At 40.3% G+C, this 27,179-nt stretch overlaps 1 protein-coding gene across 1 annotated transcript in view; it reads left to right on the forward strand.

Moving 5' to 3' along the window:
- Positions 1 to 10,526: 10,526 nt before the first annotated feature.
- GRM2 (glutamate metabotropic receptor 2) overlaps positions 10,527 to 27,179 on the forward strand; it is a 47,301-nt gene continuing 30,648 nt past the window's right edge. The window contains exon 1 of the mRNA XM_015820103.2: positions 10,527 to 10,997. Within this exon, the coding sequence (XP_015675589.2) occupies positions 10,527 to 10,997 (471 nt within the window). The remainder of the gene's footprint in view (positions 10,998 to 27,179) is intronic.

Raw genomic sequence — 27,179 nt, forward strand, 5'->3', positions numbered from 1 at the left:
TTGCTTTTGGAATTTAAAGTATGGTTTTGAAAGAGAATTTTTTCTCTTTTCCTTCTTTCATCCTCTACTGCAGAGTAGAGAAATTACTATTGATCTCTGACACTAGTTTGCATTCTTATAGAAACAAACAGAAGAAAAATAATTGTAAAAAAGCTAACTTACACAGTAAAAGCTAACTTTCAGTAAAGAAAGAACTAGAGGCATTTTTAGTCCTATAAATTCTAATAGTAACAGCCTGATAAGGAATCCAAAAGAAAGTAAATAAATCCTGCAAGGTTATTTGTTAACATGCAAATTTCTTCTTATTATTGTTATGTGTTTCACCAGCGCTGACATTGTCAGGTTTCCAAAAGTGGTTGTTGGATGCCTTTGGCTGCTGTGGTTTGTTTTTGTCATGATGCATTTGGGCGTGTGAGGGACAAAAAGGAAAAAATAAAAGAGTTTATACCTCTTACTTCGAGGGCTAAACAATAAATGGAAGTCACAAATGTTACCTTTAATAAACTAATTTTAGAGATCTGTAGCGGCAGCTGGTACCCAGAATGCTGGAGATTTGTCATATAGAAGAAATGTGGTAGCATACCAGCTTGCCCTGCAGCCTTTCAATTGCAATTTAATATAGAATCAGTTACTAACTTATTCCACTCTTAGAACTGTACCTCTGGAATTGGCTCTGTGGGTGACAAAAGTCACTGAAAGGCACCATAAAAGAGGCATTCCAAATCTGTGGTGATCCATTTGGTTGAAGGAAAATAGAGGAGTTATTTTTCCACCTCTTGCCCAGTCTCCTGTGTATTTTCTTCCCTGCATTATGAGCTCAGGATGCAAAACGTATCACTAATGCAAGCAAGCAAAAGAATAACACCATAGGTATGCCCTTAAGTCTGTCATCCTGAAAAACCCAGATATTCTGAGTAAAGCTCCCATGTATATTTTGCTCCTTTGCCCTCAAGATATGGCTATTCCTGCCACTGGGAAAATGAAATGAAAGAGCTGGTCTACTTAAAGCCTACTTTTGTGGATCTATCAAACTTTCATTCTACACCGAGGACCAAATAGTAACCTAAAATGCATTACCAGTTTCAGCTAGGCTACTTCCAACCACATTCTTTCATCTGCGATTGTAGCGAATATCTTCTTTCATCTTCTTGCATTTGTCAAGTGGTTATTCAAGCAATTGCTAACTCAATGGAATTTGAGAATAGATGTCAGAGATGACTTTAAGAATATCCATACTACATGTGTTTTGCAGGTTGACTAGCTGCAAGCATAAAGCAGTGCTGATAAGCAAACAGCACCTAATGTATCCAGGCAGCATTCAGCTTGGCATGCAAATGGGGGAATGCATTCCTCAAGTGCTTTGCAAATTTGTCACAACAGGTTTTGAGGGCTCTTCAGCTGGGTTTTTCTGGGCAGATGACACTAAGTGCTTGATACCTTAAAGTGCTTTGCTGGAAGGCTTCTAGAGAATAAAGACTGTTTGCAATCCTTGCTGCCCCCTGTGCATTAACATATAACCAGTTGGCCCTATATCTTACATCTTTTGAAATGTAAAGTCTCATTTACAGCCTGTGTGATTCTGAGCAGTGTTAAATCTTCACCGTTCATAGATTCAATGGGAGAAAATGAAAAGAACATAATTGTTTGATTCTATCACATAATCCCCATTTAAAGGGGGGGGACACATTTCTATTTTGGAATGCAATCATCACTTTAAGTATTATTGGTGTCAGTTTGCTGGACTTTTTGGCAGGAGGACAAAGAAATAGCCAGGACTGTAGAAAGGAATAGGACAGAGGCTCAGGAGTGTCCATGGGAGTCAAAAAAGTTAAGATGTCAGTCACAACTATGCAATCAATCCCCACCCCTTTTACATGAATTACACATGTGAGGATGAAGAGGATGGGGCTTCAATAATATTGAGGTCTCCCTGTCAAGAGAGAAACAGTACGGGAAAATTTTTGCTTCTTGCTACTCCTCCTCTTCATTTTCCCTTTTAATGCCAAACTGAATTGAAATTCATAGTTGGATGTTGGTACCAAAGATTTCAATATGTCAGTTTGGGCTTAAGGTAGGAATAGTCTGAAAGGACAATTTGCAAGGATTCAGGGCCAATTGAATCTGAACTGTTTGATAATAAGAATAACTTCAATAGTTGAAATAAAGAAAACGATCTCTTTCCCTCTCTTTGTATTTATTCAGTTACACAGGAAAAAAAACCCCAAAAAGAGAGACCATTATAAATAAATAAAACTTAGAAGTTTGTGTGCTGAAACCAAATTTCTAGGTGTCAAATGTGCTCAAAGGCACGATATTATTTATTGTAAATACTTGTCTGTTGATCTGGCTCTGGTTGATGGATCTTAATGTTCTACTAAGAAACAAAAACAAGCAAACATTATTCTGACAAGTTCCAAATCTGTCCACCCCTGGCTGAAGGATATGTCTTCCAAGCCATAAACAGTCTTTCCCCTGGTATACACCCAGATCAGACAAGCAGGTGCACAAGTAGATGGTTACTTAGATAGTAGGTTGGACTGTGTTATTTTTACACAGTGCAATTTTACTTTTCAGTAGCTGGAAACTGCAATTGTGGAAACATTAACACTGGTGGGTTCAAGCTGAGAATTGTTCTTGAATGCTTGTAACATATAAATTGACATTTTAATTGCAGGCTACCAGCTGGTGTTTTGAGAAGATGGTGACAACAGTGATTATTTAAACTTTCAGCACACACCTGGTGTGCTGCACTTAAACAGGTGGTTTGGTGCTTTTTCAATCTTGCCTGAGGGTAAATGTTTTGTTTGCCTTTTTTTTCCTTTAAAAAGGATGTGCATTGAATGTAAAGCTTAATACAGGAATATTAAGCTTTAGGTTTAGATGGTGAATCACACTGTTTGCTAAAGTAGAACATTTTCCTTCTTTAATTATTGGTAAGGACAACATTCCCATGATACCATTTTGCTCATAAAACTGCCTCTGCGTTTAAACTGGTTTAAGCCATAAATCTTTATAATACAACTTGGGGGCAGGAACAATATTTAAGAAATGCATATCTAAACAAGTTCAGAGTTCATTTTCCCTCTTCAAAAGAACTGAGTTCATGCCTTGTACTAATCAATCATTTGTTTTAACCACTGATAGCTCAACAAGCCAGACTTGTGGTTCATCCATGATGCTAAACTATCATAATGTTCAAATCAAACAGAGTTTATCAATTGAACAAATCAACTGCAATTTTGCCTGATGCCTGTGAAGGCAGATGAGGAATAACTTTATCTCCTGTGTGGAATCGTTAGTGGTAGCATTAGGAGGTTAACATTATGGTGCTCCTAAAGATGTCCTTTGTACTTTGAATTTGATTTTAAAAGGTTCTTTGGAGACATGGGAGTACCAGTGTAACCTCTCTGGGCAATGTTTTAAAACAAATACTTCTTTTCCCAGGATCATGTGAGCATAACTTAGAAAAGATTGGTCCAACAAACTATCATCCCTAAATGTAAGGTGTAATACAGAGGTCTTCAAACTTGGCCCTTTTATGATTTGTGGACTTCAACTCCCAGAATTCTTCAGCCAGGCAGACCCCTGGTGTAATATATACCACATACAAGTGTTACTTTCCTTCCCTCTGTGCTACTCTCTACAACCATCAAAACCATTAGTCCAGGGGTGTCAAACTCGCAATGACACGTGACGTGTGGCGACGTATCACGACTTTTTTCCCATTGCCAGCAATGGGATGGTCGCAGTTTCGGCATGATGCATCTGGCCCGCGGCTGGCAGTTTGACACCCCTGCATTAGTCAGATCTTCTTCCTCGTGTTGGCTATCAAGAGCTTCAACCCACTGGATATTACAGGAGATGGGGAAGACTAGATAAACCTCCATTTGATCCAGAAAAAGGGAGATGCTTCTGCATTACTTGCTGAAATAGGAAGTTCTGTGCTAAGCTCTAATCAGAACTATTGATTTAAGATGCTTCTGGCCATAAAACACTTTTTATGTAGGCTAACCAAATAAAAAGGGCTAACTGAAGGTCACCTCAGGGTCATTCCTCCTGTCTCCTCTACAGAAGCTCAACGCCTTTCACACTGTCCAACTCCACTGGCTAAATTTCTCTCTGCCATGCAACTACTAAAGGCAAAGCCATTTGTTAGGCTTGAATGATGGCTGCCTTAATAATCTTGCCATGTGCCTGTGGGATGTACTTTAAGAACCATGGCACAGTGGATAGAATGCAGTATTGCAGGCTAACTCTGTGGACTGCCAGGAGTTCAATTCTCACCGGCTTGAGGTTGACTCAGCCTTCCATCCTTCCGAGGTCGGTAAAATGAGGACCCAGACTGTTGAGGGCAATATGCTGACTATGTAAACCCCTTAGAGACTGCTGTAAAGCACTGTGAAGTGGTATATAAGTCTAAGTGCTATTGCTATTGCTATTTGTGGCTTCTCACTTGAAGTTGGGCAGAGAATAGGATAAACATCTTTCAACTAAGTTAGCACAATTCTGCTTGTGTTTTTATAAGGCTCTTTAAAAAGCTGTGGGGTAAGAAGAGAAGAATCAGGGGGGTCATTCAATAATGAGGGTATTACCAGTCTAGATCGTGATGAACCTCTGTTTTTTCCAATTCATGCTGAAGAATCGAGAATCTACTGAGACAGGCAACTCCATGGATTGATGCTACTTCCATTCAATGGCTATGAAGTGGATTGGACAGTCTCTGCACAGCCCTTAAATACACCTTGGCTGTTAATACAATTGAGTTAGGAAGACTGGGATCCCACGTCGATCATTTCATTAAAGAATGCTTACTTTTATGGAAAGCTTCCTACCTCTCTTACTTTTTTTTAACATCCTATTATCTGTTTAAAACAATTGTTGGCATGACAGCATTATAAAACTAATAGCAGCCTCAGAGTTGCTGTGAGTTTGATGGACTAATAATTTAAACAAGAATGAAAACATATAAAATACATTCTATGTTATTTGTGAGGCATGCAGCGTGCTTGAAGGGGGAAATCAATCTTAGCAACAGGAAGGAAATATTTGAAATCCTCCTTTGGCCATGCAATTTCTTAGGATTGAATTGCATTACTCCATTTTGCCCAAAGAGATGACAGGGCCAAGTTCTTATCTCCTCTGAACGTACTGTGTAAATGTTGAATCAACTGCAGTTACGATAAACACATTTGTGCTGCAAGCGAAAAAGTAATAACCATTTTCAAGGCTAATTGTGCAATAAGTGGGCTAGCAGCAGAAATTGTCACAATGTGCAATCTTACACTTAACTAATCCCTACTGAGACTAATGGACTTCCAGTCATATAACATTAGGCTGGTGGTAGCTAATAACATGAGTTTATTACCTCTGCTACATATGCTGCAAGGATTCAGGATGAAGGATCTGTAACATCTGCAAATATGACTTGTCAGCTGAGACAGCTCTTCAGGTATGAGCAGCAGGAAAGAGAGATGCAAGCTCAGTCTTGGGGAATTCATGGGAAGCTTTAAAAGCCTGTGTAGGTAATGGATACATTGAAGAGAGGGCATAAGCCAAAGGTGCTGAAAATCCATTGGCCAGGCTGCTGGAAAATGCAGCCATAATGTTCCCCCCACCACAATGGTAATAAGAATTTTAGAATTATAAGCCACCCAGAGTCACTTGGTTGAGTTGGGTGGCTATAGAAATTGAATAAATACATAAACAAACTAGAACCTGATCCACGGATCTCCATTCAGCAGATTTGATACACAGTGATCCAAAATTTAGCTCCATCTGCTCCCCCATCTCAAAGTACGAGGTATCTTGTTTCTCCAATGGACTGGACAAATGACATGTGTGTATAATTATGTATTAATAATGGGAAATGGCACTGACCTATTTGGTTAGGAATAAAACAAATACTTTTATAAAATATTGAAAACGTTTTAGGGACTTTTTGCTGAAAACGAAACAAAAACTGATGCTTGATGGATTTGATGATTGAAAAAAAGGGTTAAATAAAGAGTTGAAAGGATCTTTTGTAGCATTAATAACGAGTTTGCTAACATGTTGAAAAGGTCAGAGGTCACTTTCTTTTTCTGATTCTTGCTTCTTTAATTAGTTCCTCTTCTTTCTTTTCCTGTTTTCCTCCCCACGTCCTTTTTCTTTCATCTTTTTCCCTTTTATTTTTTCTTTATACTTATCTTTTGTGTATATAAAAACTTTCAGTAAAACGTTATATAAAAATAATTAGGTAATGGCACATTTATGCAACTTACCAAAATTGTTGGAAACAAAGCAAAAATAACAATTGTATAATGTTGTTCTATGACGGTAATAAACTTAACTAAAAATACGCACATCTAATGTCAATTACATAAATTTAGGTTTAACAGACAATTCAAATTTCCTTCCTCCCATTAAACTGAGACTTATCATAGCGTGCAACATATGCCACTGCCATGAAAAGAAACAAGGCTAGTGGAACAAGTCAGTTGTCCCTGCAGATCAGCTAAAATTGGGTAGAATCGTGGGCAGCATTAATGATACAACTGAGGACCACAATTTTTTATAAGGAGACATATTTGGAATTTTGGCAGTAAGTTATAGATACATTGTGAAATGGTTGCCATGGTGAGCATAATTCTTCAGCACCAATGATGACACCCATGGGCGATCATCAGGCTAACCGCCCACTATATTTTACAAATATTTTCATTTAAAAAGAAATGAATGGGAAGGTAGTATCCTGCAAAGCAAAACAGAACTTCCCTGCATAATAAATTTCCCAATATGTTTTTGGGCTTCCCAAAAGACTTGGTGCAAGTACAGAAAATAAATTAGTGGATGATTATACTCCAGGACTGACTGGTCCAGAAAAAAATGGTAACACACACCATCGTAGAAATGTTGTGAAATTGCCCAAAGCTAGTTTTCAAAACTCCCAATACCTCCACAGTCCAAAAAGACTAGTGGCTCTTGATAAAGCAGTCACAAAATTTCCATTTATCAAAAAATGAACTGGTGACGTTGCTCGCCTCCAATCCTTCTAAACTTCCAGGACTTTTTCTGTCACCCGACAGATTACCTTTTCTTTTTCAGTATAGCTACACATTCTTCCGAATAAAGCATTGGTTGCAGCTATCCATCATTTTTATTTTCTTATAGCTCTGGAGCCTACCTGGGTCCCAGAGGCTTTCTTGGAAAGCAAGATTTTGTTAGGGGCTGGTGTTTTGCTTTGCTGTATGCTGACCTTCTTTTGAAATAAGAAACAAAAAAATTATCCTCTACAGACGTACCTGTAACTTTGCAAACTCCATGTGGTGGCTTCCTTGCCATTTTGTATGGCAGGTCTTGGGCAGAGACCTTGGTCACATCAGGGACAGAGAAATGTTCCATTTCTTTGCTACGATATCAAGAGCAATTGCTATATAAAGGCTGCAATGGGGATTTACATTAGAATTTGGTTTCCATTCTCCTGTTTTGAAGCAGTTATGTCAAAGATGCCTGGGGCCACATGAGATCTTTACCAATGGCTGGTCCCCAGCATTACACTGTGTGAGTCACAGCTTAACTGTAGATTCGAAATGGCAGTTAAAGCTTCCTCAGCAGGAGCACCTTAGGTGACAGAGACCACCATCAGCCTTTGTTGCTCAGGTGATGGCTCCATTCTTCTTTAACGATACGATCAGCATTCCCACAACCAGACTCTACTTTCCAACCCTGGGCCAATTGGACTGGCAACTACTTAATGTCCACCATGGGCTCCTTCTTCACAGAGTGAATTTTAAAGCTTGGCTCAAGAGGACTGTAGGAACAACCTGCAGGCATCTTGACAAGGAAGCTATGTGGATATACTGTATTTATTTAAAGAACAAGGAAATGGGATACAGTAGATTGACCAAAATGGCAGGAGATTCTTCACAGTAAGAATTATCATATATATTAGTGCACACTTTTAGAAATGGTTAAGAGGAATGCTTTGTTCAAGTTTTAAAACACTTCTTCCTGATCTTACACACACACACACACACACACACACACAGAGAGAGAGAGAGAGAGAGAGAGAGAGAGAGAGAGAGAGAGAGAGAGAGAGAGAGAGAGAGAGAGAGAGAGAGGTGGTCTTAGATATTTTGACTCCCCATGTAGAAAGTGAAAATTACTTCCACACATTTCTTCTTCTTACACTCCTTCGCTATTCATAAAGGCTATGGATCAATTCAACAGTAACTAGAAGATTCTTTGTGCTGTGCTGTCAGCCTCTGTCTCTCAAACTGGTGCAGGGGGGAGGGGCATATTAATTTTCCAGAAAAAATGCTACCGTTGCATAGTGCTGTCCTAGGAAGCCTCTTGAAAGACACATCCTTAACTAGACACACACTCAGTAAAGCTGCCTTCTGGTCATCACCATGGTGACGAGAAACTTTCAAGTGATCCAAATTGGGGCTTCCATCATTTTCAATCTTAAAAAATGGAAACAATAGGAAGGCATGGTTTTTATTCCCTGGAATTTAGGTTATTCTGAAATGAAGGTTTTATTATTATGTCCTGCAAGCCTTCAGATGCTTTCAAACAAATGAGATTATTTTCAGAGAAGCACTAAGGACAGTCACCTAGTCAATTTATTTTCAACTCCCAGTCAATTTGTTCAATATCATCAGCAACAGTTTCAAATAGGCAATTTCAGTGTTACCTGCAAGTACTTGTCAGCTATTTTGGCTCCTTTAGAAGAGAGGCCCACTTCTGAAAGGACACTTAGGCAGCCTGGACTGTGACCTCGCAAAATAAAATAGCTTGCAGTAACCACAACAGCCCACCCTAGCACTTCATGATACTTCAGATTCAGTCATTCTTCCCAATTAATTCTAGGAGAACAACTTCCGAAAGAAATGTCAACAGAAAAATTATGCCAAACAGCTATTAGCGTGCAATCTTGCTTCTAAAATACAGAGGTGACCTTAAGGAGGGGGAAAAAATCTAAAAATCAGAATGATGCAAACTCTGTTCTTTGTAGTGCCTCATGTGCACGAGCCATGGCAAAAGGGATGTGGTTCTGATCAAGTGGTTGCTGCTGCCATTTTGACTTTTTTGACCCATTGCCTTTGGAGGCCATAGCTAGAATGCAATGGATTGGGTTGATAAAGGACAAAAGAAGATGGAAACTTTAAATTCTGTTAAGGGAATAAAAGAAGCAAGATGAAAAAGCTTTGGAAATTGGTTCCCGCATCCTGACTTATGTACTCAACACACAGACCCCACCCAAGCAGGTTTGTTGTATGTGTGAATGTAAACAAAGGGGCTTTGATTCCAGGGGTCGCAGGCATCATCTTGAATTTTTTTTACCCTTCTCAGGAGCCCTGATGTTACCTCTAAAAAATAAGACTTGTCAATATCAGTTAATTATATTAAATTTAGAGATACATAGGTGAATACTTCAGGGGAAAAGTTAAAGAAAAGTTTTAAATAAGAACAAAACAAAAAACAAAAACCCGCACCTCTTAGGGATATTATGATTGGTGTAACTGTATAGTGTTTTCCTTTTTTTGGACTTAAAAATTAATAATGCACCTGGAAAATTAATTATTTTTAAAAGGAAATAGAAATTTTAGAATTTATTTTCTTCAGGTAGAGAGGCTGTAGGACCTGCCATGCAGAATGGAAAATTGGGACTTCAGCTGTTTCCTGCAGCTGGGCCCTTTCCAGGTGAGCTGGACTCCACCAGTTCCAGATAGCATGATTTCTGGGATATGGAAATGACAGCCCAATGCATCTGAAGGGCAGCTGAAAGATTACCCTCGATCCTCATTATGGCCTGAGGAACATATTCCCCATGACTTTGCTTTGAATGCTGAAAAAGGAGATTCTGGCTCACCCGAAGTAAATACGAGCTTCTTTGCCAGAGAGCCTTTAAGACATTGCTGTGAAGTGAGCAGCAGGCCATGCCAATGTTCAAATGATGATACATACGTCATGACACCATTGTGCAACTGATGCTCTTATGATATAATGATGTACCATCTGATGCAGCTATGGAAATCAGGTCATTTGTATCCCCCTTGTTTCTTCTGTTTATTCCCATGTGTGGAGTGACCGGTTTAGAGATCCCCCTGTAGAAGTAGTAATATTGGTAGCCAGAGGGCTCCTTATAAAAACTCAGATCTGGAACAGAAAGAACTTGTCCTAATGCAATTGATGATCCATACCACCTTCCTCTTCTTCTTTTTCTTTCTTTCCTTCTCTCTCTCTCCTCCTGCAGGTATTGGGCTTTCATTCTCAAAAGCCTCCAGCCAAGAAGAAGCAGCTGGAGCAACAAGCAAGGATGTTTCCATTAAAGCTCCTCTGAGAGTGCCCTCTCCTGGGGAGAGGGGTACAATTGATCCCTACAGTTGAATCGAAGGTGCTCTGTTTCCTCCATGCCTGCTTGCACTCTTGCATTCTATGGGCTCAGCTGCACAGAACAAATGAGAAACCATCTAAGACCTTTGTGTTGACTGGATTATCTTAGTAGTTCAGAAAGGCCTTTGCTGCCTTTTTGGAGCAACGCAATGATATTCTTGGCTACCCTATGGATTTTGCTGCTTTATCCTATTACATGCAATGCCAATAGTCAGAATCCAAGCTATACTGTGGCAATCAAGAAGGAGATCAGCCTGGAAGGAGACTTAGTTATTGGAGGCCTGTTCCCAGTTCATGAGAAAGGTAGCCCTGCGGAGGATTGTGGCAAAATCAACGAACATCGTGGCATCCAACGCCTTGAGGCTATGCTTTTTGCCCTAGATGAGATCAACAAGAACCACCATATTCTACCAGGCATTACCCTAGGGGCACACATCCTGGATACCTGCTCCAAAGATACCTATGCCCTGGAGCAATCACTGGATTTTGTCCGTGCCTCCCTCACCAGAGTGGATGGCTCTGAGCACATCTGCCCCGATGGGTCCTACGCCATCCACGATGATGTACCTACAGCCATCACAGGTGTCATTGGGGGTTCCTACAGTGATGTCTCAATCCAGGTACAAGGGACAAAAGAGAGAAGGAGAGAGTTTATGGGGATGTTGGTGCCTAGAACCAAGAGACTCTATGTGTGGAATCTTGTGAGAACGTGCTGAGCAATAAAAAGCTCAATGTAAAAGAAGGGAATTGGGATTGGAGATCTGGGCATTGGGTAAAAGCCTTGGACGATTTTTATGTTGATTTTATGGATATGGGAAAACAGGAAAAAAACAATAACACACTATGAGGAGGACATCTTTATTTTGAAATTAGTCTTGGCCTGTACATGATACAGGTACTGAAAAAGCTATCGTTCCCTAGTGTTACTTTACTACAAACTTTTAGCCCTTCCATTTAGCCAGTTTGGTCAATACTGAGGAATACTGGACATTTAGTACAGCAACATCTAAAGAGCCACAGTTTGCCAATCTCTGGTTTATGGGTTGTTGCAAGGATTGCTGAGACATAATAGATGAACAGCTGTGAAAGTTCCAATTCTTTTATTTCTTGACTGTAATTCATAATCACTACTCAGGAAATAAAACTTTCAATATATCACATGTAATGGGACTCAGAAAGATGCCATTCACTCATCCCTTTTCACTTATTAGGGACTGGACAAGTTTTAACCTCTTTTTCCTTAAAGACATTACTGTATATTTACTTCAGACCAAGTCAATATGTAAGTCAATATATATTTATTATTAAATTTGTTTGCCACGCATCTCACTGCATAAACCTTGTGAGTTTATGCTGTAAAGATGCTGCATATATATTCTATACATCTCCATTTTCAATGATAGGTGCTTATTATCTTACACTTTGACTAAGCGTAAGACTGAGCGGAGTTCTTTCACAAGTCATAATGAGGACAAAATTACAGTAATAACCATAATTTTAAACTTGATATTGCTTTTTGAAAGATTATTGCTTTGCCTTATACATCCATCAAATAAACTCAATTCTTTCCTTCTGAATCAAAAAGGATTCTATAGATGAAATGTTGATCCAAATCATGAGCCCCAGGGCTTCTCCTCCCTCACACCTATTACGGGAATTGGCCACCTAAGGATTCCAAACCTTTTCTGTACTATCAAAGAAAAGAATAGCAAAGAAAAAAAGAAATGGAATAGAACTGTTACATGGAGTGGAATTTTAATGTCATTTACAAATTTAGGCCTTTACAAATATTTTCTTTTAATCTGGTTTTAATATTGATATTTGTTGTAATGTTGTTTTATAAGGCTGTCAGCCGCCCTGAGTCCGGTGAGGAGAAGGGCGGGATACAAATCAAATAAATAATAATAATAATAATAATAATAATAATAATAATAATAATAATAATAATAATAATAATAATAATAATAATAATAATAATAATAATGTGTTTGTAACATAAATGACAGGCAGACAGGAGAAGAACACAAACAAAGTAAGAACCCAGAGGTTACATTGTGGAAGAAGAGGAACTGGACATTAGGAAAAATGGAATAAAGCTTTGGGGATTTCAGTTGAGGCTTTTTAGCAGTTTTTGAATATCCTGGCTGTACTCCCTGCAGTGGAGGGAAAGTATAATCATGTTAATTCAAATACCTGTTCAGGAAATGAAGACTGTCTTGAAGGCCAGCCAAATCTTTACCTCTTCTTTTGGGCTCATCCCTTTCCACCAAAGTGCTCTCTCATTTTAAGCTTGTTAATGTAAAGACCACATCCCGTAGCTTTCATATGACGGAGTAATTAGCTGCTGCTATTGAAAAATCCCTATTAATGCTACAATTAATGCAAATAAACATATTATTATCGTGCACAGAGCCACTGCCAAAAGATGGAAACAGAATATTGAGTGTTGCTATCTCATTTACTGAGGGAGGAAGTGTGCCTGCCAGGGCTTTGCTCTTAGCTTTCTGACTCACTTCCCCAAAGCAGGACATAAGGAAGGCCGGTTCCTTCAAATCAAGCCTGTAACATTCCAAGGTGGACTTTTATTTAGCACAACCTCTGGCTGAGAAGAGCTCGTTGAAGCTGCACTAGCACTAAAGAGCTCTCACCAGCTCAGGTGTTGTTTTTTCTCTCTCTCTCTCTATTAAGCTTCAGGGCCTCATGCTATGTTTGCCTCAGTCTCAGATTTGGCCTCAATTCCAGTTGCCCAAAAGCCATAAGATTCCTTCAGAGATACCTGGATCCACTGCCATTTCTCACTTAATTTCAGCAAATCTCCTGGAGACATTCTAGGACAAACCTCCTTCCTTGCCCAGTCTAATGACACTACAATCTAGATCAGTGGTTCTCAACCTGTGGGTCGGGACCCCATTTGGGGTCGATCGACCATTTCATGGGGGTCGCCAAGCAAGGCTGTCCGCCATTTTTTTTGTCCGCCATTTTTTCCCCCTTTTCCAGCGGGTGCCTTACCTCCCTTGGGCTGGGCCAGCTGGTGGTCGGCCTGCTCCGTCTCTGCCGCTTGCCAGCTACGCCTCGGTCGGCGCAGGGGGCAGAACCACGCATGTGCGGCGCTCCCGGGCAGGGAAAGTCCTCGACTTACGACCGGTTGGGTAGTCCTCGACTTACGACCGGTTTAGTCCCCAACTTACGACCGGTTGGGGTCGCGGCATTAAAAAGGTTGAGAACCACTGATCTAGATAATATGATATTGTTGCCATTATGGAAGCTTCGTGGGATGAAACCCATGAATGGAACATAGAGCTAGATTGAGGGTTGTTTTTTTTAAAAAAAAAACCAGACCTAATAAAGGAGGAGGTAGAGTTGCGCTATATATAAGAAATAACTATACTGTAACTCTACAGAAATACAACAGAACAATTATGAAAAACATCTTGAATACATTTGGGTCAATATAAAAATGAAAAAAGAATGACATTGCTATAGGGGTATACTACAGGCTAACCAGCCAAACAGAAGAAATAGATGAACTTTTTGCTAGTCAGTTAACTAAGGTATGCAGGAAGCCCACCACAATAGTAACAGGGGACTTTAACTACTCTGACATCAACTGGGAGACAAACTCTGGACCTAGTGGGAGATCAAACAGATTCCTGACAAATCTATCAGAGAACTTTGTCTCCCAAAAGGTAGAGAAGGGAACTAGAGGGTCAGACATACTGGACTTAATTCTCACTAACAGAGATGAAATGATAAAAGGCATTGAGGTAATAGGAATTTGGGGGGGGGGGAGTGATAATGCAATATTGAAATTCAACATTATGCAAGCACAAGCAATAGAACAAAGTCAAACTGCAGCCTTGCACTTCAAGAGAACTGATTTTTGTTCCGTTAGAATCAGCTTTTGGTGCCTGGAACTTAAAAAACAAGAGGAATTATGGCAGGAAGATTATTTTTGGGGGATCAAACAAGTGAGCCCAAAACAAATTCTTATGCTGTTTTTTAATAGACGTTTACACATCGGTTTTCCTTCATGTGCCACAGCAGGAGATCCTGCTGGCAGAACAACACACCCACAGCTGGTGATGGTCACTGAAATACAGAATTGGGTTGGGCTCTTGGAAACAAAATTTGGGCAGTGCCATCGCAGCTCATACCTGCCCCAGCTCTGTTTTTAATTTAGAAAGAATCACATGACTGCTCAACCATTTCCTGGTCCTTCAAACTGGGAAAAGCAAAAGATAACACCCCAACTTTAGATATGTCTCTTCTCTTGGGACTCCATTCTCCATCCTGCCATTTGCCACTCTACAGCCTTTATGTTCTACTCTGATATATAAGTGAATTTTCAAGAAAGAAAAAAATAACCCTCTTTTCAAAGGCATCTGGTTCTGGGGTAGAGTGATTTATGTTTAGATATTTTTTTTTAAAAAAAGCCATGTGATTGAAAAACAAGGAACTATAGACACTCCTAGCCTTCTTTTCTTGTCTGCCTCTTCATTCTCCAGGACCAGACACCCATGCAAGCTAGTCACATAAGAGCCTACTCTATTCCATATCTAGGAAATGAATAAGCCAGCTAAGTCCATGCTTGCTTGAGCACCGAGATGGGTGGCATATAAATTTAATAAATACAAATAAAATGTGGAGTGAAATATTAAACGAAGGCCACGTTACTTTTTGAAAGCCCCCCTACTTCACACTACTCTCACGGGGTACTCTTTGTTCCTTAAGACCTCCCAGGAACTGACAGAGGCTCCTTAACTATCACTAGAGGGGCACTCTCCCAGAGAATAGATGGCAGTCAATACTCTTCCAATGCCGGAAGCAGGATGAAGCATCTCCTTCCCTTGATGATCCCAAAGAATGTGTGCCTGCAGACAGTGAAGTGGTACATTTCAAAGAAAGTTGCTTGCCTAGCTCAACTCTGCTATTCTCAGCATCTGTTTAACCTCCCACTTCTGGGCAGTTTGGAAATTGCAGTCATTTATATAGAGGGGCAAATGTTGTTCCTGATACCTTCTTCTTAAATGTCCTAGTTGTGTCTGTTTCTTCTCTGCCCAAAAGAGCAAATCTTGCTGACAAACAGCAGCTTGTTCTGGATAAGGAAGCCATAGAAGAAATACATAAAGCTGATGGTCTCTCCCAGGTCTACCCTGCCCTCAGAGCTTTAACTCTGTATCAGTAGACAAAGAATGCAAGACAGAATCCAGAATACAAAGCAAAACACAATAGATGGCCATTTTTTGTAAAGGAATCTTCTGCTAAACCCAACAAACCAAAAGTTGGATAAAGAAAGAAGGGCAAGCAGGGATACAAAGTGAAAGAGCAATAGATGGCAAGATAATTAATGAGCTTATTAAAAGAGTAAGCAGATCAATTAGCTAAGGTGGCTATTCGTCTCCACAGAGCTGTGGTAGCAACACAAAAGACTTTTATTAATAACTCTGGGTTCTTCTTAATAGTTGATCTCCTGTGTTTTGTGCCCCTTCCAGGCTGAAAAGAGCCTGAGGGCTTTCTGTCTCCAATTCTCTTCACTCAGTCCCCTGGGATTGGCAGAGTAAGCAACAAATTTGAGTCAGCTAAGACACTTTTTGTCCAAAGTAGGCAGTGAATTAACACCTTCCTACATCTCTATTCTGTCTTCTTCCAAGATGTTTCTGCAAAAGCTCTTTAAAAGGAAAAAAAAGTTCAACAACTGGCATGTTTTTGCAAAACTGCATGTATACACATGTGTATAAGTACAATCTATGGTATTTTTTTCCCAGGATGCAGTTAATTTAAGAAAGCAGTTAGTCCCTTCAAGCAAGAGGGTACTTTTGTTTCATTCATCTAAGGATACGTAAAAGAAGGGATCTCAATTTTAAAGGAAAAAAGGACTGGCTTCATATATAAATCCTTCCATTCCCCACCAGAACTGAAGAAGCTTCATGGATGAGAAACAAAATGTCTTCAAGGAAAAACAAAAAAAAAGTCCATTTGCCTCTTGAAAAAGCACTTTTGGGACAACCATGACCTGGATGACTGAGAATCTCCATAGACCAGTGATGGCGAACCTTTTAGGGACGGAGTGCCCAAAAATTGGCCTCGCCCCTGCTCCACCCCCTGCCCCGCCACCACTCCACCCTATCCCCTGCCCCGCCTGCCCGCAGGGCCACTTACCGCCTCCAGGGCCCGCCGCAGATCGCCCAGGCAGCCCAGCAGTGCTATGGCGGTCATGCCCTCTGCCTGCGCCCTGCAGCATCAACTGTGCACAATGGGGTGTGAGGGCAGAGTCTTGTCTACACTGCCTGGCTGCCATGTCCTTGGCTGCGCTGCTCCGGGTGGGCCACACTCAGGGGCAACTCTCCTTCAGGAGGGCTGCTGGAGAGGAAGGGGTCATGGGGGGAGGCGAGGCTGGGGCAATGGCACGTGTGCTCACAAAGAGGGCTCCGAGTGCCACCTCTGGCACCTGTGCCATAGGTTTGCCACCACTGCCATAGACGATCAGCTTTATATAATTGTGCAAGAGACCCTGGTAGACAGAGGAGTAGAGGACTAGCAAGTAACAGAAAACAAACACCAGACTCCCCCAAAAGTTAGAGAATCTGTTGAAGTATATTCCCTCCAACTCCTTGAACATTCAGGGACAAGAGTTGAAAGCCAAACCAGACCTTTGGAACCCATGCAGTCCAAACCAAAAACTCTAAGTAACATTCCAAATAAAAGATCTAACCAAGGAGGTCAGCAAGTCTGGCAGCCACAACGATCTGAGGCATGTTCTCCTGCTTTCACACCAACAGCCTCAGTAAGCCTTCCAGTTTAGCTCTGGGCATATGAGTACTCTCTGTCCTGTTCTTCCCTTTGAGGAAGGCTTTCTAGCATGAGGAACCACATCTTTTCTCTGCATGGGCAATGAGCTAAGTTCCAACCAGACAGTCCAGAAGAATTGGGGAGCTTGCTAATACTTGTCTGATAAGTGTCACCCAGCAAGTGGATTCCCTGCAAGTTTCTCTTTGCCATCTCCCTACAGCCACACTTTCTTCAGAGCAGCCTTTATGTTCTGCAGGTATAGAATCAGCACATATTATACCCTACTGTTATGGCTTACTCACAAGGACACTGGTGTTCACCACAGTAATATTTGTTGTCAATGGCTCTGTATCAATTACAATCTCTAGAAAGACCCCATAGACCATCCTAACTCATTAGGAGAGCACGTGGGCAGAATCTTCTGAGTTTGATCTTGATTTCTCTGGTTGCTGCTTGATCTTTTCCTTTAATGTGAAAGACCATTTGACTTGGATTCCAGTTGACTCACCTAATTTGAGATACCATAAAACAATTCCTACTTTATTAGAAATGTAGAGTTTCTTTTGTTTAGCCAGTGCAGGGATGCCCTATTTCAACTTCTTTACATCACCTCCCAAGAGAACTATTCTGAGAAATGTTCAGTGATAAAGCATGGCATCAGATTTGAGTCCATCTATGTCGGAAACTATATGGTAGGTGTAAGCTAGTTGTCTCTTAATTATTGAAAAAAATGTTCTCCAAGTCTAGTTAAAAAGAATCTAGATGACTTATAAAATTTAAATCAATATTTAAAACATGGCATGACAGAAAAATTAGAATAGAAGTTAACAGCTCAAAACATAATAATAAGACAGCACTGAGCAAACATTAACATCCTAGGCAAATAAACTTCTTGTTAGTGGCCAAAATTCATCAGGTTTGTTCCAGATGAGTCAATCGGGGGAAAGATTCAAAAATATGAGATAAAAATAAGGCTACTATATCTGGGCTGCAAAATATAACTGTTAGATAATGGCAAAGAGAAATGGAAAATTTGAACATCTGGGGATCATCCAGATATGTGCAGCCTAAGTGCATTAATGATAATATTTTTAGGAAACTTGAAAAGAAAAACTAGTTGTTCCTTTTCTTTAGGACTGCAAAACAGATTGTTGATTACTGTGGCTTAAAAACTTTTGTGATGTTGATTGCAAGATATGGGATGAGTATGTCTACTTTTGACATTTTCTCCTTGATATGGAGATATAGCAATAGGACTTAGACTTATACACAGTGCTTTACAGCCCCCTCTAAGTGGTTTACAGAGTCAGCATATTTCCCCCAACAGTCTGGGTCCTCATTTTACCAACCTCGGAAGGATAGAAGGCTGAGTCAGCCTTGAACCTGTGAAACTTGAACTGCCAATAGGAGTTGCCAATAGCTGTTGCCAAACCGCTGGCAATTGGGAATTAACAGGATTAGCCTGCAATACTGCATTCTAACCACTATGCCACCATGGCTCCTATTAGGTGTGTGTGTACTGCATTAGTTCTGAGCAAGCTAGCAAAGAGTAGTGTGTTTGTACATTATGCTAAGTCACGTTACGTGCAAATCAGGCTAGTATATTTATTCAACAAATTGTACTAATAAAAACATGCCTTAATACTAATTAATTAATTAGAATGTATTAAGTATAATAAATAATTACTATAAAAATAAATAATAAATAAAATAATAAAAAGATTATTTTAAAGCCACAGTTTAAAAGCTTTGCAACTGTATGTATCAAAAACAGGCCAAAATCGAAATCTTCTCAGTCTGTAGAAGATGATTAGTAGCTTGATAACAAGCATATAAACTTAATAAATAAATAAGCAAAGTTGTTTTGTAACTATTACAACTAAGGTAGAGTCCTATTTTTTCCCCTATTTTTTAAAGTCGTGTCTGGAAATGGGCCCACTGAAAAAGGTGAAGCCCTGATTAATTTGGAACCCCACTGCAGAAATATACCATGTTGCTTCTGATCTGCTTCTCAGTATTTTCAGAATGTAAATTAGCCTTTTCTGAGATTCAAGGTTCAGTGAACTCAGCATAACTTAATTGCTGAAATATAGAAACTACAGTAGCATCAGTACTCGTTTCTCTTTTACCTGCTGATTTTATTAATTAAGCTGAGGTGTGGCCCTAACTTGGCTTGTTCATTAAAGGCACCATTAGAGAAAATAAAACATGTAGCTTACTCCCCACTTCTTCAAGCAGTAAGAAGGTCAAGGATGTCTTTTGGGCTTCTGGGGTAGGACAGATAATTGGGGTAGGACAGCAATCTTAAAACACCCAAATGTCCAAATAAGTAGAACGACTGCATATACCAGTGATGGTGAACCTTTTAGAGACTGAGTGCCCAAAAACTGGCCCCACCCCTGCTCCACTCCCTGCCCTGCCCCCACTCCGCCCCCATCCCCTGCCCCGCCTGCCCGTAGGGCCCTCACTGCCTCCAGGGCCCGCCACAGATCGCCCAGGCAGCCCAGCAGCAGCCATGGCCTCTGCCTGCACCCCACGGCATCAACTGTGCGCGATGGGGCATGAGGGCAGAGTCTTGTCTACGCTGCCTGGCTGCCATGTCCTTCGCTCCGCTGCTCCGCGTGGGCCACACTCGGGGGTGACTCTCCTCCAGGGGGACTGCTAGTGAGGAGGGGGTTGCAGAGGGAGGCAAGGCTGGGGCAACGGCACATGTGCCCACAGAGAGGGCTCTGAGTGCCGCCTCTGGCACGCGTGCCATAGGTTCGCCACCACTGGCATATCCGATACTAAACATTCACTATTTGACTTCTGATTTCAAGGAAGAAGCACCCTGAAAGCAAGAGACTTCTATCTCTGAACTTCCAGTTTTTTGTGTTTGTGTGCTTTCCCATCACCCTGTCTCTTTTGATATAATTTTTAATTGAAGATTTTAATTATTATATTAAAAGCAAATACAAACAAAACTCAGAAAGAAAGAGAGAGATAGAAAGAATAAAGAGTGCAAGGAAAAAAGAAAAGATGAAAAAAATATTGAAGGAAGGAACTTCACACAATAAGTACAAACAAATTTAGTAAATATTCACAAACAGATTATCTCTTCTTTCCATAATCCAGTCCTTATCTATATGCAAATCCATAAATCATCAACTTTTCAATTCTGGTGTCAGCAAAAAGTTTGTAGCTTTATAAAAATATGTGTTATTTTATCCTCGATCAAACAAACCATCTTTATATTCTCACCTTTTTCTTCTAACAATCTTGATACTTAATTCATTCAGTTGTTATAGGAATCTATCTTTCTTTTACCCATCCCAACGACTTCTTTGAAGCTTCATCAAATCTTTTTTGTTAATACCATAAGAAGTCATTATTAGTTTTCAAAGCTTTAACGACCTTTATTTTCCGTATCTAGCAAAAAGTCCTTATCTGGATCATTTTCTTGGCCATTTGTATCTCCACCTTAGCTACCTTCTCTATTTTGTAATCCACACTTCTTTTATTATTCAGTATTTCTGATTCTAATATTTCTACATCCAGAAGAATTTGTTTTTCAGCTAGCATTCCTTTGTTAATATCTTTTAGACATAATCTATCCATAGAAGCAGGCATTAGTGCTGATATTGTGGCTACTAATTTCTGATCCCAGTCTTCAAAAATTAAAGTATTTCAAATGTCAAAACATTTTGTATCATTTTGTAAATCCCAACATCAACCGAGAACAAAAGGTAAATCTGCACTTTTTTTTCTTTTCCTGGAACCTTTAGTCCCTTCTAGTATCCAGTTTCTGAAATCATAAGATCTCATATCTTTCTTATTACTTAAGATACGCAAAACAATTTAGTTCCCATGAAAGGTTGTTTATTTACAATTAGTTCCAAAATCTTATAATAAAAATCTTAAAATTTCAAACTTATTTTGACCCTTAATTTGTTTATAACTTTCATGGATTAAAGTCTTGTTTAGCTTTTTGGCATTTATTTCCAATTCTTTAAATTGCTAAACTTAACTTTTTCTCTTTTGTTCAAGAATGAAGATAAAGTTACAGGGTGGCTGTTCCAACTTACAATTCTGAAGATATCTAATTGCCTTTAGTTAAATAGGTAATTTCTGAAAGTGGTTAGAAATTGAGGCTCATAGTCCTTTAAAAGGTTCTACCATGGTTGTGGGTGTGACGGCTGATTCCTTTGTCTCTCAGCACTCAAACCCATGGAAGACCACCGTCCCGCAATCTCCTTGCAACAGTCACTGCAAACAGCACACGTGGGTGACCTCTTGTCTTCCTGAGGGGGTCCATAGAACCAGTCTGAAACCATAATCATTGTCTCTCCTCTTTTAGAGACAGGTTAGTTCACTATGCCTCTCCCAGAATTTCTCAGAGTCCAAATATGCATGTCTCCCCATTTCAAGCTGCTTTTATAAACATATATACACTGTCTACAAACTCTGGCTTTCCATTCCAAACGTTCCAAATAAATATTGGTGTCAAAAATGTGCTTTAACAACCAGCTCCAGTAAAAACTTAATGAAATTTATTTACTTACTTACTTACTTACTTACTTACTTACTTACTTACTTATTTATTTATTTATTTATTTGAGTTGTATTCTACAAATACTTTTCTCCTTTGTTCCTGAGTTCTTGCTACTCGACAATAATGTCAATATTCAAATCTACACCATCATAAGTCAGGTTGTTGAGTGAATAGTTGCTGAACTCCTGCTGAAGAACATACTTCCGCCAGTTGTTTTGAATAACCTGGGCTGCCTTTTGATATTTCTTGAACTGAGTTTTTGTAAGCCACATCCTTAACTTTGACTGTAAGAGGACGGTCGACTTCTCGGGCCAAACATACATCATCAAGGCCCTAATTCTCCTCTCCTCTTTGAGCTGGAAGACCCGTCGGCGCCACCATCTCTGGATTGACATCGCACAAAGAGTGGCAAACAAAAGAGAACGCCGGACCAGCATACCCCGCCACCAGCTTTGGAGGTAGAGAGCAGTCTGAGAAGAGGAAACAATTAAGAGGGTGTCAGTAGAATATAACCAAAAGCAGAAGAAAAATCCCTCCCGGGTAGAGAGAGAGAGAAAGTGGCACCAAATAGTCAAGTGTTCCATTTAATTGTTTCCATCAGTTGCACAAGATTAAAGAAAGAAAAGACGGAAACTACAAATTTAAAATATGGTTGTTCTGGACTAGAGGGGACAAACATCTCAAAAAGTGGATACTATTATGCCAATTGTACCTACATACCTGGACAACCCCACATGTCAATTGTTGATTTTGTGGGAAGTTGGCTATTTTAACATTTTAATTTAATTTTTTCTGGCCTCTCTTTACCCAGTAGAGAAAAACAAGGGTTCTGATTGTTGTTCTTCCTGGATTATTCTGGAACAAGCCTTTCTACAAAATCTCCCTGGTACCATGCCAAAGATGGAGAAGAGATAATATACTGCCTGGAATTTAGGTGTAATGCAGGCACAAAAAATGATTTTTTGGGGGGGCAATGTGCACATGGTCATGGTCATCAAATTGACTTTTTAAACATACTCTGGCCATATCCATACTTATTTATATTTATATCCTATCTTTTTTTATTTTTTTATAACTATCTCAGGGGGGCTATGTAGAATGACAGAGTTGGAAGGGACCTTGGAGATTTTCTTGTCCAACCCCCTGCTCAGGCAGGAAACCCTATACCATTTCAGAGAAATGGTTGTCCAGTCTCTTCTTAAAAACTTCCAGTGTTGGAGCATTCACAAAATGTGCAGACACGTTGTGCCACTGATTAATTATTTTAACTGCCAGGAAATTTCTCCTTAGTTCTAGGTTGTTTTTCTCTTTGATTAGTTTCCATCCGTTGCTTCTTGTCCTGCCTTCAGGTGCTTTGGAGAATAGCTTGACTCCCTCTTCTTTGTGGCAGCCCCTGAGATACTGGAACACTGCTATCATGTCCCCCCTTGTCCTTCTCTTCATTAAGCTAGACATACCCAATTCCAGCAACCGTTCCTTATATGTTTTAGCCTCCAGTGCCCTAATCATCTTTTTTCTCTTCTCTGTACTCTTTCTAGAGTATCAACATCTTTTTTATATTGTGGTGATTCTTGATTATGTGGTCGTTTAAGACAAGACAACTAATATTTCTTTCTCCTATTTTCCCCACAGCAACAACTCTGTGAGGTGTGCTGGGCTGAGACTGGCCGAAGGTCATCCAGTTGACTTTCATGCCTGAGGCAGGACTAGAACTCTAATCTAGAAATTGCCTGTTGGGGAGAGGGAGATTTAATAACTATTTAAAAACAACAACTCACAGTCTCTTGGTTTCTAGCCCAATGCCTTAACCACTAGACCAGGGGTAGGCAACCTTGGCTCTTTTATGACTCGTGGACTTCAACTCCCAGAATTTCTGAGCCAGCATGGCTGGCTCAGGAATTCTGGGAGTTGAAGTCCACAAGTCATAAAAGAGCCAAGGTTGCCTACCCCTGCACTAGACCAAACTGCTTGATTGATAATTAATTGATCCCTATGTCAGGCTATGGTGGGGATTCTGTTTTCAATCATTAAGTCTGGAGATATTACGTTAATCACGCTTTGTAAATGGTTTGCTTCTGCCTGGTTTTGATTCATTTCCGTGTTTATTGTTGCATAACTTTTTAATTTAACGAGTAGCTACACTGGGAAAACTTGTTCCAGGTCTAGAAATTATGCTTTATATCTGGAGAAGGTGCAGAAACAAGAAATCAGAATGCATTTATTTATTTTGGGACAATCCTCCAAAAGAACATTTGCTTTCAGGCCCCCTCTATCACATCTCTGAAAAGATAAGAACTTCAGCAGATATTCTATTATTATGGTTGATCACATAGTCAGCCAGATGTTCAGAGTGGATTTGGCATTTTTATCCACCTATTAAGTCCTTTCCAAGGACCTAGGATAGGCAGATATTGTTAGATGGTGTTCATTATTATTATAATGTGAAGTCACGGCTCAGAGTTCTTTAGCTGCTATAGACCTTCATATGCATCAAGTTCTTCACAAGAATCTTGGTTGTCGTAATATATCAGTATAAGTGTGGATCCAAGCAATGTGGCCTTTTGCAGTTGACAGATGAAAATATTGTCAATGGACAGATTTTCTAAATGCAGTTCAAGATTTTTGGTATGGCATCCACTGTGCTGATAACCACTGAGACTTCCTGGACTGGTTTATGCTATAATCCAGTGGTGGCGAACCTATGGCACGCGTGCCAGAGGTGGCATTCAGAGCCCTCTCTGTGGGCACACGTGCCATTGCCCCAGCCTTGCCTCCCCTCACAACCGCCTCCTCACCAGCAGCCCCCCTGGAGGAGAGTCGCCCCTGAGCGTGGCTCACACGGAGCAGTGCAGCCAAGGACATGGCAGCCATGCAGCATAGACAAGACTCCACCCTCACGCCCCATCCCGCAGTTGATGCTGCGGGGTGCGGGCAGAGGGTGTGGCCACCATGGCGCTGCTGGGCTGTCTGGGCGATCTGCAGTGGGCCCTGGAGGCAGTGAGTGGCCCTGCGGGCAGGTGGGGTGGGGGAAGGGGTGGGGGCGGGACAGGGGGTGGAGCCAGTTTTTGGGCACTCGGTCTCTAAAAGGTTCGCCATCACTGCTATAATCTGTCAATTTCAATTTTCAGAACTTAATAATTTCTGGTCTTTTCCAATTCTTCTTATTGATATTATAAAGCTAATTAATATTATTATTTTATTTTTATAGAATATATTAACATTACATATTTTAATATTATGTATTAATATAATAACAATAACAACCAGTCTGGCTATCAGCAATATATGATGAGAACCAGCAACTTGAATTCGGTTGAAAGCACATGACCTGCATATGAACAACAATGCAGCTAGCCATTGACTTAAATATACGCATGGAAGATAAAACTACTAGGTAGTCTTCATTTAGCAATCACAACTGAGATTAGCAACTCTATCATTAAGCGAAGTAGTTGTTAAGTGGAAAAGCAGATGATGACAGTGACTGTGCTTTTCTTTTCTCAACTCCCCTATCCTTTGAAAAGCTCACTACCGCATGGTATAAATAGAAAGAACAGAACTAACCTTTGTATTTACATTAATTTGAGAAGAAAGGATTACAAGAAAGTAAGCAGGCAGACAATGGATGCCACATCAAAAGGAATGTGATGGCACCAGCAGCCTTGGGCACACTACGCAAATAGCTGGTGTACTCCCCATTGCTTGCTTGTTTACTCTTTCATATTCCTTTTCTCTTCAATTTCTCTGCTCCGCAAAGCTGGGGGCAGGGGGGCAAAACAACAGGTCAGGCATAGGACAATGTATACTGACTGTAATGGTGATCATGTGACTGAGGATTGCTGTAAGAGTCATAAATGTGGGCATTGGTCATTAAGTTATTTTTTTCAGTGCCATTGTAACTTCAAACAGTCACTGAATGAGTCAGTCAGTGAACAAGATCTACCTGTATAAAAAGCTTTTAGTCACAATGACAACACACTACCTTCTGAGTCAGAACAATACCTCTCTAGTACCAATCTCATTAGAAGAGTGCTCTTGCCCTTAAATCTTGTAGGCACACCTGCAAAAATTTGACAACTGTAAGAAGTGTTGAAAGAAAAATCTTATCAGGGGCCAGTTCAAGTCGGGAATAAACAACATGGAGACTGCTTTAGAAAGAAGGTTGTAGTTTATTGAAGAGGAGAGCCAGACAGAAAGATGGCTCTGGAAAAACCTGACCACATGTAGCAGGGAGGGGTGGGTTTTTATACCTTCTGGGGCTCTTGAGGTTGTTTCCTGTTCCTATTTGAGGCTTTGTATTTCCTGTCCCATGTACTTTGACCTGAGTCTGAGTGTGCCTTTCAGGTATTCTGATGGTGGTGGGTTAATCTTATTATGTCCCAAAGGTCATATCCTTCTTCCCTGGGGCTGGGGCTGATGACTGTTGGAATTTTTGATGTGAGGAATTGTTGATTCTAGAGATCTTTCTTTCTAATCCCAGCTTCCTGACTCCAATCTTTCTGACAAGATTATCACATCTGCATTTCTGCAGACCTGGTTTCTGTCTGGGACAGAGAGATTTTTTTTGGGGGGGGGGGTTCTGCCTTTAAAATCCTTTGGGGAAATATAATATTCTGCCTTTTAATATTCCCAAAAATATTTCTTTCTCGGGAGGGGGGGCTGATTTACCACAGAAGAGAATGTTGACTTCCTTAGGCCATTGGTGTAATGTATCAGAGTGGTTAAATTCTTTCTTCCAGTGCTAAATCCATTCTGCTTTTCACTCTCTGCCTTTGTTAAAATATGTCTCTTGCCATGTTTCAGGCAGTGTCAGGAGCAGGCCCTCTGCAGTGTATCAAGGTTTGCTTCTGCTCTTTCTTTTCAGCTGGTTCAAGTAAAATTGAGTCTAGATATTGCTAGCCTAAGCTTACCCTCTATGGAGACATAACATTTGAAATGAATAAACTGAAGGGCTCCTTGGGGTTCTTAGATCACAAGTTCCAAGATCTATTAAGATCATTGCCCCAGTGCATGGGGCACAGATTCTCACATATAATTCAAAACCTGACTGGAGGGTTGTGATCAGATCTACTCTTGGTTAAATGTACCCTTTTATAAGACTGAAAGGATGCACTCAAAATATTCTTTAGCTTCCATATGAATGTTTGTTTATGTACGTGACAATATAACCACTCTGGTGTAACACAGATGCTATAGTTTTTTTTTTCTTAATGGATAGTCACATAGTTGATATTCTCAAAATTGGCAACGTCAAATCTTTGACCAGTACCTCTAATGTCTTTTGTGCAGAAACCTGTTTAGTCTGTGCTGCTGGTCGTGGTGGTGGTGGTGGTGGTTCCTCTTTTTTGGCCCAGGGGCATTTCTTCTGCAGAGAGAAGAGACAATGAGATAACAATTAAATTTTCAAAATGTTTAGAGCTATCAGAAGGAGAGCACTGAGAAACACCAAGTCCCGTGCTGCCAAAAACTCCTAAGGGCTGAT

Source organism: Protobothrops mucrosquamatus, unplaced genomic scaffold (genome assembly GCF_001527695.2).
Source record: "Protobothrops mucrosquamatus isolate PMUCROS unplaced genomic scaffold, P.Mucros_1.0 scaffold_152, whole genome shotgun sequence".
Classification (NCBI taxonomy): domain Eukaryota; kingdom Metazoa; phylum Chordata; class Lepidosauria; order Squamata; family Viperidae; genus Protobothrops; species Protobothrops mucrosquamatus.